Source organism: Vulpes lagopus, chromosome 21 (assembly GCF_018345385.1).
Source record: "Vulpes lagopus strain Blue_001 chromosome 21, ASM1834538v1, whole genome shotgun sequence".
Taxonomy (NCBI): domain Eukaryota; kingdom Metazoa; phylum Chordata; class Mammalia; order Carnivora; family Canidae; genus Vulpes; species Vulpes lagopus.
The window spans coordinates 19,188,808-19,202,035 of NC_054844.1; the positions used below are offsets into that span (position 1 = coordinate 19,188,808).

General features: G+C 35.0%; 1 protein-coding gene across 4 annotated transcripts in view; it reads left to right on the top strand.

The window, feature by feature from the left end:
• The first annotated feature begins 751 nt into the window (after nt 1–751).
• Nucleotides 752–13,228, top strand: part of SLCO1C1 (solute carrier organic anion transporter family member 1C1) — a 59,137-nt gene continuing 46,660 nt past the window's right edge. For 3 of the 4 annotated variants that reach the window (XM_041735386.1, XM_041735388.1, XM_041735389.1), the window contains exons 1-5: nt 752–933; nt 1,107–1,333; nt 2,683–2,817; nt 7,031–7,185; nt 8,585–8,726. In XM_041735386.1, coding sequence (XP_041591320.1) covers nt 7,057–7,185; nt 8,585–8,726 — 271 coding nt within the window. In that variant the 5' untranslated portion in view covers nt 752–933; nt 1,107–1,333; nt 2,683–2,817; nt 7,031–7,056. The remainder of the gene's footprint in view (nt 934–1,106; nt 1,334–2,682; nt 2,818–7,030; nt 7,186–8,584; nt 8,727–13,228) is intronic. The other variant, XM_041735387.1, reaches the window with a different exon arrangement.

Consider the following 13,228-nt stretch of genomic DNA (forward strand, 5'->3'; position numbering starts at 1 on the left):
ACAGCTGGTAGGACAAGAATTAGGGAAGAGGAATTTTAGCTAAGGTATATAGACGAAAGTGTGGTCTTAGAAACATGGACCATACATCCATAGAACTAGAAGTGAAGATAAAATAATATGAATACACATGCAGGTGGAGGTTAAATGTGGTGAGGGCAGAGTACAATATTTCTCTCCTGGTTTTTAAAATTTCATCAGTGAGTTCCTTAAGCAAGGTCATCAGCTGATAATGAAAGTTGAGGGAAAAAAGAAGTTTGAGTGAAGGCATTCAGAAGAAAGGGAAAGTGATTTTTAGGTTATTAAAAGATATGTTTAACCATGCCTCTAAGACCCAATGAGGTCATAAGTTTAAGATGAGCCCTGAGGGCATGTTAGTGAGTTTTTCTCCAACTATTTAAAACAGTGTGGATGTAAACACAGAGTAGACAGGAAGTTGAATTCAACCCAACTATTGTTTGCCAAGGAAGAACAACAAATTGACCAATGGACAAAGGAAGGGAAGCCCTATGGAAGTGAGTGATTAAAACAGTTGCATGAAACTCAACTCAGGTAAGGAGGGAAATGACAATTTGAATGTTAGGTGTTATATTGTGTTCCTCCCCCCACCCCAAAAAAAACCCATATATTCCGATCCTAACCCCCTATATCAGTGAACATGATCTTATTAGAATCTTTGCAGATGTGATCAAGTTAAGATGAGGTCCCTGGAATGGGTCTTAATTCACAATGACTGGTGTCCTTTAAGAACAGGAGAAGACAGAGACACACAAGAGAAGATGGTCATGCGACAACAAAGAGATTGAAGTGATAAATCAACAAACAAAGCAATGCCAGCAATTGTCAGCAAGCACTGAAGGTAGAAGAAGGATCTCCCTCTTTAGGTTTCAGAGTGAGCATGGTTCTGCTGGTGAACTTCTAGCCTCCAGAACTGAGGTAATACTGTTCTGCTCTTTTAAGCCACCCACATTGTGGTACTTTGTTATTGCAGCCCTAGGAAACTCCTTCATTTATGGTTAATTTCACACCACAGTGGTAGAGTTGAGTGGTTTTGGTAGAGATTATATGGCCCGCAAAACCTAAAATATTTACTATTTGACCCTTTGCAGGAAAAGTTTGCTGACCCTTGGTCTATGATATGGAAGTAAGGCACGGCCCACTGCAAGACTATACATGAGAAGCTCTGAATATTATGTGAAATAAGTATTATGTACATTCAAAACTGTAACGTTAACTGTGGACTCAAGAGCTCAGAAAAGGAATCATGTTAGAGAATGAACTTGAGCAAATTGGGGATAGGCCAAATTATACTCTCAAGGGAAAACTGCATTTCTCGGTGAGGAAAAAATCCGCGTTTTGTGCTTTAGGATAGTTAACACTGTTTCCCCAAATGCACCAATGGTCACCTGTTAGACGCCTTGAAAAGTATAAGACCTATTGCAATGCTTGCTCACTAGCAAGGGCTTGTTTGATTGGTAAAATAAAATATTTGGTGTTTCAGAGTCTGAATGCTCCATTCTTCATTGTAAGATTTATCATTTTCTTTATTTTCCTTGTATCCCTTTTCTTCCGTTTGGTAGTAAAATGTGCTAATAATCATATTTGATTTTTGGTTAATGATCCTTACCATTGCATGAACTGAAATTATTCATATAATATGATAGCTTCCAGCCATTTAGTGCTTTGTTATTTGAAACATACTTTTGAATACATCATATCATTTAAATCCTTAAAAGAACCCTATGGATCTGTTTTGGTTTTAATAAAAATTCTGCTTTATGGCAGAGGAAGTTGAGATTCAATAAAGTTTAGTGACCAGGCCAGAGCCACAGGCGTTTCAGTATATGGTGGATCTTGGATAATACTGGTAGCAAATTCATTTATTACTATAAACCAAATGCAAGCTAATACTGCTCAAAATCTCCTAAAATGGTACTCTTGGAAAAAGAATTTATTATAATTGTAGAATTTTTCAGTGCAAGGAGTTCTCTCTCCTTGGAATTTAGATAGAATAAACAATTGGATGCCAAAAATTCAGTGTTTTTCTTTTTTTCTATTAGAACCTTAAAAATTGAATACGAGCAACTGATTATGTGTCTGAGAATTAACTCTTTCTAGAGAGAACTCTGCAGAGCCTTCTTCATCCTGACCTAGTATGTGGTCCCTAAGACTCTAGAATCCCAATGGGAAAAGAAATCATGCAGAGATTTAACCTCCGAGCCTTTTTTTTTCTTTTTAACAGAAGGATCTCAGTGATGTCCTCAAGGAGAGGCTGGCTTAAAAACTTCTTGGAGAGAGAAGGAGGGATCTTTGTTACAAACTTCCGCCCCTCCTCCTGCCCTTGTTCCCTTCCCCTCTGCCCCCTGCAGAGTTGTGTTTCTGGGAATCAGCAAGTAAGATCACAAGTGGTCTTTTCTCTTTTCACTCTCTCTCATACAGAAAGCTTTATCACGTGTGGCCTTAAACTTGCAGCAAATTGCAAAGAAATGGCTCAAAAGCTTCAGCTCTTTCTGTGCCCTGGGAGCTGAGATGCACGTCAGTGGCTTTGCCAGCGTGGCCTGTTCTCTGCAGACTGCCAGAGAAAAGAGGCCAGGAGGAAAGAGGAAAGAGTCGAAATTGCCCAGGGGTGAGACCATGCCCTTCATCTTTTCTTTCCCTTAATTTGCTCTGTCTGTGTCCATCCAGGCTCTCCCCACCTGGCAAAACTGCTCAGAGCTGCTGTAGAATTTACCCCAGTTTCCTCTTTCAGTCTCTGGAGTGGGGTCCAGCCTCTCGCTGAGCACATTGAGAGGAATTGACTGTCTCTGATCTCCACCTCAGGTAAGATTTAGTTCTCTGCTTTCCGGTTTTGTGACCGTCACATCAGATTCTCATAGGAGAGAGGCTCATCCACCCTCCCATTCTGCACTACATGTGTCTTAGCCACACACACCATCAGCGCTGTTGGAGACCTTGTTAGATTCCTAGAAATAGCAAAGGACACTAGTTAAAATCAAGTCAACTCAGATCTGGGTTCAAATTTTGACTCTGATACTTATTAGGTAGTTCTGGACAAGTCACTTAACTGTTCTGAGTTGTATCATTTTCTATAAAGTGGGAATTCTGATGCTAACCTTGTTGAGTTGTTTTAAGGATTAGCAAAAAGTATATAATTCACCTGGCACATAAGTAGTACTTCTTAAGTCTGAATCTGATACAGTTACTTGTATTGGAGGGAAGAGATCAGCTTTCTTAACATACACTCCTGGTTAGTAAGTACCATGAAATTACTTGGTGCCCAGAAGACAAGCTAGTCTGGAGGTTTTCCTTGTGTGGGATGACTAAGAGGAGAGAGTCATGGGGTGGCTGCTTTCTGTCTTTGTGGTTTGACCATGGATGGAATTGATGTCTCAGGATCAGGGCACAGAGGTTCAGTGCATTCAATTACAACCTTCCTAGGCTGTCTGTATCCTTTAAAGACTGGAAGATTGATTTGCAATCCCATATGAACAGAGAGATCTTTTTTTTTTTTTAAGTGAAATAGAGAAAAACTGGTGGGCTTATTTTTCTTTGGCCTCCAGAATACGATAGATTGCAACCCAGGCTGCTGGATGAAAACTTTGCCCTAACTCTTTTCCTGGCGGAATCTGTTGAAGTGGTGGGAGAACAATTAAGGATTTGCCAAATGCAAATCCTTCTAAATAATTGTGTGCTCCTGCTCTACTTCTGCAACTGTGAATGAATGGAGAGGGAGAGAGAATCTGGAGGATATTTCCATTCAGGTTCTTGAGCTTTCCTTTCCCTTTTTTCACAGAGGGATGAAAAGCTCAATGCTCATAAACATAGTCTTCTTGAAACATATTCTACTTGAGATAATATGAAAATTAGCCATCAGGATGAAATTATATTTTCAGTAAAAATATGCAGTGTCACTGTTTTAAGCCAAATATTATTTTGCCCTAACACACCATCTAGGATGACGATGGTTCTCTTGTTTTTGTCATTACTTCTAGATTCTAGAGTGATTTTTGTGTCAACACTTCCAAGTATAAGAAGACAATATGTCTTTGAGTCTCAAGTTTTTAATATTGTTTTAAACATGATTGTTTTTCTCTTTAGCATTAGCATTCTGGATGTCTCCCTTTAAATCTTTTAAAGATACATTTAGTGTAGTAATAGTATATTTAATTATTAAGTAATGAATTTGAATGTTCTTGTCCACTTGCTTTATTATGATTGGCCAGAAATAATATAGTGAACCCCTGAAGCAATAGGCCAATTTGAGTTATATGTAAATTTTTTCTAGTATTTATTACTTGCTTGGTGATACTTTTATACTTTTAATATTTAAAATATTTTTATATGTTCACTATAGAAAAATTAGAAAATACAAAGTATTTTTGAAAAAATTATCTACCTTATCACCAACCAGTATTAATGTATTAACCTTTTCTTTAAAGACTTTCTGAAACTTTGTTTCTATGTTTCTATATCTGAAAGTGTGTGCTTCTTTTGTAAAATAGACTATTATATATAGTGGTTTTTACCATGGATTTTAGAATCAACTCTATAATAAAAATATACTATATAACTATATTTACTTCTTTACACTAAATTCAAACGGATTCAAAAGATATCATTGCATGAATAGACCATAAGTTGTTGGACATTTAGGTCATTTACTTGTTTTGACCTTTTATTATTATGTATTATAATTAGCAGTGGATCTCTAGCAGTTTAATTTAAGGTACTCGGTAGTCTTTTAGTGAGAAACATATTTAACATTGCTTAACCTAGTGTTTCTTGAGCGCTCTTTTCATTGTTTTGACAAAACATTGTTCTGGACAGCTAGTTTCAGTGACTCAGTGAATATACAAAGTTGGCCATTGGTATCAGATAGATGGTAAAGAAGAATTTCTATGTCCTTTGTTTCTTAATTTTTTTTTAAATCAAGAATGGATATTGGATTTTATAACCTGATGTTTTATATCTACTGAGATTTTAATATTTTTTATTTTGAATTCTTTTTTTCCCAGCTTTACTGAGATGATTGACAAATAAAAATTGTATAACTCGTGGTATACAATGTGATGATTTTGTTTTGATATACCTACAAAACATGTTGAATTTTTAATGTGATTATTTAGGGAAATAAAGCTCCTAGTACTAATTGTTACATTTTAAACTAGATCTTAATTAAAGAGTATAAATTCATTTGGATTTGCTAGTATTTTATTTAAAATTTTAGCATCTCTAAATTTCATCTGAAGTGGGGTTTTTTTTGTACTATCTGAAGGAGATTTTTTTTGTTATCAAAATAATTATGACTTCTTAAAATGAATAAAGATTTTTACCATCTGTTTCAGTTACCTACTATTTTCTCCTTGAAGGATACCCCTTTATAACAGGAGTGTTACATCATCTATCCTTAATACTTTTGTTTAGGGTATAGTTTTAGTTATTTTTGTTAATGTCTTTGTGGCTGTTTTTCTCTTCTAGTTTGTATTAATACAGGTAATTAATATTTGCCAGAAAATTATTATTTGCAAGACTTTAAAGTTATTTATTTTGTACATAATTTTTATGTTTTATACTTTTAAACATCTATGCTTAGAGCTCACTAATATTATATTCTTGTGTCTTTGTCTTTTAATCTTGCTTACCATTTTCTGTTATTTGTTTACTTTAGTTCTTTCATTTTTAACTTTTTTCTGTTTCACTCAACTTTCCTTTGCCCATTTTTTCAGTTAAGTTTATGCATCAGATAACCTAAAAATGTATATTTTTTAAGCAGACCCTTGTTGTGCCCTTCTCAACTCATTTGCCAGTCCCTGGAGGAATCCTCTCCACTTTTAATTGTTCAGGTCTTTCTTTTGATATTTCATTCCGTATTTCAAAATAAATTCCTGATTTTCCAGTTTGGAGAAATTACCTATGAATTCAAACAGTGAAGGATGAGATTTAGTAAACACAGAATAAGAATTACATAAAGTCAATGTAATAGACACATAGGCAGAATAAGCCTAATTTTGTACCATAGTACATTAAATTTTACTTGTAATTTTATTCCTCTGATGAAAATATAGAAGCTTCTATTAACATGCAAAAACATCATCTGATAAACCTTAAGATGATCCAGAAGTTACTTTGTTTTCTTATTTCTTCACTTACATTACTTTTTTCAGGCAGGCATTGAGCCATGCAAAATCCTAAAGAAGTAGGGCATGGGACATGTAAATACTGATATAAATAGAAGAACATTAGATTAGAGAAAATAGATTCAGAGTATGTGGACCTGCCCAGGGCTTGGTAAGGATTAGCAGATAGGAAATTAAACATAGGAAGGGAGGCCATCTTTCTTACTTAAGGCAAGCTAAAGTAATTTTTGCCTGAATTAAATGTAAGCTTGAAGCACAAATGGTGCTGCTCCCTTATCTGTCCAACTAAAATGATACTTAAACCGGTCCTCTTCTTTTTTTTTTTTTGCCATATTTTATACCTTTCTTTGCTGCAGACCTATAGGAATTACAGTGTGCTACAACAGGCATCAATCTTTTCTACCCATTCTGTTAAGATAGATTTGAAGGCTTTAATGACTTATTTATTTTTTATTTTTTATTTTTTATTTATTTATTTATTTTTTTTAATGACTTATTTGAATCAATATACAAATGGTTGAATTCCTCTTCCTTTCCTGCTTGCTTCTACTTTAAGCTGGCAGGACCACAAAGTTAGCAAAATTCTGCCTTGTTATTTATTCCAAAGGCAACATTTAAATTTATTCTTTGCCATAATGAGGCTTAAACTGGAGGGATTGAGAAAGAATGTTGGCTAGAGAGTCCCAATAGCTGGATTATTTAATCAAATACACTGGTCAATTTTAATTGAAAAACTTTGCCAACTTACTGTGGTAAAATAAGGTAGCTTCACATCAAATCATGTCTCCAGAATTGTGATCTACTGTGAAATAAAAACATTATTTAACAAATGGTAAATTCAAAATAATTTTTATTTTATTTTTTCATTTTTTTGCTTTTACAATCAACTTTGACAGGATCAAAGTCAAGGAATATTTTCATAATGGACACTTCATCCAAAGAAAATATCCAGTTATTCTGCAAAAGTTCAGTGCAACCTGTCAGGCGACCTTCCTTTAAAACAGAATATTCTTCCTCAAAGGAGAAGCAACAGTGCTGTGGTGAACTGAAGGTAACAAAAAATTAAATGGTAAACAAGCAACCATAAGTAAGGAACTAAAGAGTAACAGAATTAAATGAGGGGGAAAAAAAGAATTAGGTGGAGGCTATCTTGTTGACTCTCCATCCAGATGTGTGCTACATAATTTCATAATTCATATTTCTGTATAATTACACATTTTCCATATGTAGCTAAAGCAAGATTTTTTTTTCCTTTTTGAAAAGTGAATTTAGGGATGTCTGGGTGGCTCAGTTGGTTAAGAGGCTGCCTTCAGCTCAGGTCATGATCCCAGGGTCCTGGGGTCCAGCCTAGTGCTGAGATCTCTGCTCAGCAGGGAGCCTGCTTCTCCCTCTACCTCTGCTGCTCCCCCTGCTTGTGCTCTTTCTCCCTCTGTCGAATAAATAAATAAAATATGAATGAATGAATAAATGAATGAATGAATGAATAGTAAACTTAGATGCAATTTATAAAAACCACACTTTACCAGGCAGTGAAAGCAATCTCTCCCTACCATGTAGGTTAAATTAGTAAATATTACTTTCTGGGCTCATGTGAATGCCCCTCCCAAACTGAAACAGGAAAGAGAAGAAACTAACATTTATTCACTTTCTACTATGTACCAGATATTATGCTAAGTATAGTTATAACATTTAATCTATGAAAAGATCATATTATTCCCATTTTATAAAATGAAAATTTTGACTTTCCTTGCCACATAGTAAGCGGCAGGCGTGCTCTTTAAATGGTTCTCAATGTGACTCCCAAACTCCTGTTCTTTCTTTGTACCAAACATTCACTCAGCAAATATATGTGTTTTTTCATAGAAATGCCAACCTCCTCTATGGATACTCCATCACAGACTCAGGTCTAGCAAAATACATAAGCCACTATTACAAAAGCATTCATTTGATTATGAATTTAACTTGAATATGAACTTAAACACAAGGACAGTAGTTGTACCTTTTTGGTCCATTGTGTCCCCTGCCGGTGCATGCATCACACCAGTGAAACACACAGTCCTGAGTAGTAGACTTGTAGTAAGATGTTAAATGTTTGAATTACAGTTCTTTTATCCCCCTTACCTGTGAATGGTTCCTTCCACTCTTTGCTTTGCCAAACAGCGGATCTTCCTTCCAAAGCCAAGACTCCTTCAAATGTCCTTTGGGGGAAGGGAAAGAGGGGAAAGGGCAGAGTTCAACATCTGTTCTGAATGAAATCTGCTTCAGAATTTGTATTTTTAGCAATCTGAGCTTGAGGCTGAATGAAGCTGGTACTCATGCTTGAGAGAACTCTTCAGTGGTAACAAGCTTGTTGCCTTGTTTTGGGTTTGCATTTCTGTCTTTATCTAGTTACGTTTCAATTTGTGTGTCAAGCTCGAATCAGACTAAGTGTGACTTGTCATATTTTCCAGGTATTTTTGGGTGCCTTGTCTTTCGTTTACTTTGCCAAAGCATTGGCAGAAGGCTATCTGAAGAGCACCATCACTCAGATAGAGAGAAGGTTTGATATCCCTTCTTCACTGGTGGGAGTTATTGATGGTAGTTTTGAAATTGGTAGGTATTGCAGATGCCTGGTTTTACTTTTACATACAAGGTCTTCTAGGTGTGACTATAGACATCCTTAATGCATTCTCTTGTCTGCTAGGATCAGACTCTATCTGTAAATTCTTGTTGAGACAGAATTTGCTAGGACCTGATGTTACAGTAGAGAGAATTTTTTCTCTCCAAGCAAGCAACAATAAATGTCCTGCCCCAGGTGTTCACTACCATATAAGTCACACAATTCAGAGTTTCCAGTCAGAGTGAGAGACTTTCCTGGAGGAGAGGGTGAGATGCTATTGGGACTTTAAGTTAAAAGTATTTGGGAAGTATTTTTACAGAAGAGTTATATTTCCCAAAAGCCCTGTGATTCAAAATTTGAAAGAATTCAAGAGGGCTCTATAAAAATTTATTGTAATGATTTAAGAAATGAAACCATAAAAGGGGTTTCTGCCCGGAGGTCTAGAAAGAAGAGAAAGAAATCCTATTGATTAGAACAGTAGAACAAGGCAGCCAAGAAAAATTCTATTCTCACGTGTCTTTGGGTAGCAGTTGACTAGAGACTTCCTTATGGCACTAGAAAAGACCAAGTGATTTTAGTTACTGTTTTGCAAGTACTTTAAAGAGTGTAATCCCAAGTAGAGCTTCCTGAGTTGATAAACTCAAGGCTTTAATTCTTTGTTGAAGTCAACAGAATGGTAGTCTCTGGGGTCCTTATTACCTGTTGGGTATTTGTTGACTGAAATACATGCTTTACTATATATATATAGTAAAATCTGGAGCTTACTAATGGCTTCAGATTCAGCTCACTTAAACTTTCAGAAAAGTGAAGAAATATTTTTCCATTCTGCAACAGTGACTTTTTTAAGTTCACACTATATATTTTAGTTCCTACCCTGAATATTACAGAAAGAATAAATAGGAAACTTTTACCTTTAGGGTTTTCTTTCCAAATCCATCTTTCATCATCCTGCCAAATGGGATTGCTTAGCTCAGTGCTAATCAAATATTAACGTACATGCCAATAACTAGGCAATCTAGTAAAAATGTACATGCTGATTCTGTAGGAAGGAGAATAAGACTGCTTTTCTAATAGGCTCTCATATGATGTGATGCTGTTAAGTCAAGGGGCCATACTTTATGTAGCAAGTTTCTATGACATCTGATCAGATCACTTCCTTGTGTAAATTACCTAGATAGTTTATATATTCCTTGATACCTGTCCTATCTACTGCTCTTAACTGAATGAAGGGCCATGGGGAGTCAAGGTAAGGATGACACGCTGAATCACAGGAAGACATCAGTATGAAGAGGCAGCTGTTACAGATTGAAAGAATAAATCACACAGGAAGAAGAAATGAACAGATAGAAAATTATATATCAAGTGACACTTCAATTATTGCTCACTCTAGATTATAGTAAAAACATTTTGGAGCTGAAGAGACTTACAATATGGTCCAAACTTTTTCTGGGGCCCCCAGGTCCTGATGCAACTTGAGAAAGTCTACATTTGATAGTACTAGTGTTTCACAAGAAGTGACAAAAGATCCTGAGAATAAATTCATATCAATTCCTCCATACCATTCTAAGGATGAAAGTTATTTATCGAATTAGATAACAATGAAATGTCTTAAAAGCATCTCAACTTCTACTTCAAACCTTTAACTCAAACATCACTAGGTTTGCTTTAGTCATTTGCAATCCGTAGCTTTTCCAAAATGTAGGTTTCCTGACCATAATTTTAATCTACTCCTTTTGCCTCTCCCCATGTTCCTTCCTTCAAGAGTTCTGGACCTACTACCACCTTTGTTTCTAGCTCTCATTTCTTATTTTGGACACTCAGTTTTTTCCCAAATATTTTTTCATAACAAGGTCTTTCTCCAACAACAACAGAGCTGTCAAGAAAATAAAATGTTTTCTATATCATGACCTCCTAATATTTCCAGATATTCTCTTTCAAATATTTTCCCATGTAGTCTTATATTTAAAAGTTTTGCTTTTCACATTTTAGTGTTTAATCAACTTCATATAGATTGTATAAAAGCTTTGTTTTTTAGAGTAGTTTTGGGTTCACAGCAAAATTAAATGGAAGTTACAAAGATTTTTCATATACACCCTACTCCCACATATGCAAAGCCTCCCTCATTATCAATATCCCCCATTGGAGTAGGACATTTGTTACAGCTCATGGACCTACGATATCATTATTGTTATACAGAGTCCATAGTTAATATTAAGGCTCCCTCTTTGTGTAGTACATTCTATGGGACTCAACAAATATATAATGGTATGTATCCACTATTATAGTATCATGCAAACTACTTTCACTGCCCTAAAAATTCCTCTTCTCTGCCTAGTCATCCAACCTTTCCCCTACCCTTGGCATCCACTGATGTTTTGACTATCTCTATAGTTTTACCTTTTCCAAAATGTCGTGTAGTTGGAATCATACAGTGTGTAGCCTTTTCAGACTGGCTTCTTTCACTTAGTAATATGCACTTAGGGTTCCTCCATGCCTTTTCATAGCTGGATAGCTCATTTCTTTTTAGTGCCAGATAATAATCCATGTTCTAGCTAGGCCTTAGTTTACTTATCCATTCATCTACAAAAGGACATCTTGATTGTTTCAAAGTGTTGGCAATTATGAATAAGGCTGCTATAAACATCCCCTTTTATGTTTTTGTGTGAACATGTTTTAATTTTCAGCTCATCTGGGCAAATACCAAGGAGCATACCTGCTGAATCATATGGGAAAAATATGTATAGTTTTGTAAGAAACTGCCAAATTTTTTCCCAAAGTGTTTGTACCATTTTGCATTCTCATGAGCAATGAACAAGAGTTGGTTTTGGTCCATGCTCCAACCAATGTTTAGCATTTTGGATTTTGGCGATTCTAATAAGTATGTAGTGGTATCTCATTGTCATTTCAATTTGCAGTTCCCTCACGCTGTATGATGAATATCTTTTTATATCCTTATTTGCCACCTCTATATCATTTCTGGTGACCTATCTGTTAAGTTATTTGGCCTATTTTTAAGTCTCATTGCTTGGGTTCTTATTGTTGAGTTTTAAGTGTTCTTTGTATATTTTTGATAACAGTCCTTTATATGATATGACTTTTGCAAATATTTTTTCTCAGTCTGTGGCTTTCTTTTCATTCTTTTGACATTATCTAACATAGAGAAGAAATTTTTAATTTTAATGAAGTCCAGCTCATCCTTTTTTTTTTTGTCATGGATTATCCTTTCAGTGTTGCATCTAAAAAGTCATCACCAAACCTAAGGTCATTTAAGTTTTCTCCTAAGTTGTCTTCTAGAAGTGTTATAATTTTACATTTAAGTATGTGATCTCTTTTACCTGTACTTTTGTGAAGAGTGTGAGGTCTGTGTCTAAAATCATTTTTTTTATGTGGATGTCCAGTTGTTCCAGCACCATTTGTTGAAAAGATTATATTTGCTCTATCTTACTACATTTGCTCCTTCATCAAAGATCAATTAATTATATTTATGTACTTCTGTTTCTGGGCTATATATTTTATTCCATTGATCTATTTGTCTATTCTTTCACCACTGTTACACTGTTGATTAATGTGGCTTTACAGTATGTCTTAAAGTTAATCCTTTTACTTTGTTCAATCCTTTTACTTTGTTCTTCAATATTATGTTGGCTATTATGAGTCTTTTACCTCTCCACTTTGTCATCTTAGAAATCACTTTGTCTATAAAAGAACTTCCTATGATTTTGACTGAGATTGCATTGAATTCATAGATCAAGTTGAGTAGAACTGAAATCTTGACAATAACGAGCCATCCTATCCATGAACATGGAGTGTCTCTCCATTTATTTAGTTCTTTGATTTCTTTCATCAGAGTTTTATAGTTTTCCTCATGTAGATCTTATACATATTTTAGTAGATTTATATCTAAGTATTTCATTTTGGGAGTTGATAAAGTAAATGATTTTTCAATTCCATTTGTTCATTGCTGGCATGTAGAAAAGCAGTTGACTTTTGTATATTAACCTTGCATCTTGCAACCATACTACAAAAAAACATTTATTAGTTTCAAGAGTTCCTTTGTCAGTTCTTATGGATTTTCTGCGTAGATGATCATATATTCTGGGGGCAAAGACAGTTTTATTTTTTCCTTCCCAGTCTGTTCTCTTTCCCTTTACTTGTTTTTCTTTTCCTATTTTCTTATCCTACCATATTGAGTAGGGCTTTCAGTATAGTAATGAAAAGTAATGGTGAGAGAAACAGTCTTGCTTTGTACCTGATGTTAGTGGGAAGCTTTAAGTTTCTCATCATTAAATATCATGTTAACTTTATGTATTTGTAAACATTCTTTATCAAGTTGAGGAAATTTGTCTCTCTTCCACATATACTGAGTTTTTATCATAAATGATTGTTGGATTTTGGTCAAATGCTTTTTCTGCATCTGTTGATATGAGCATATGATTATTCTTCTTTAGTCTGTTGATATATTAGATTATATTAATTTATTGTCTAATGTTTAACC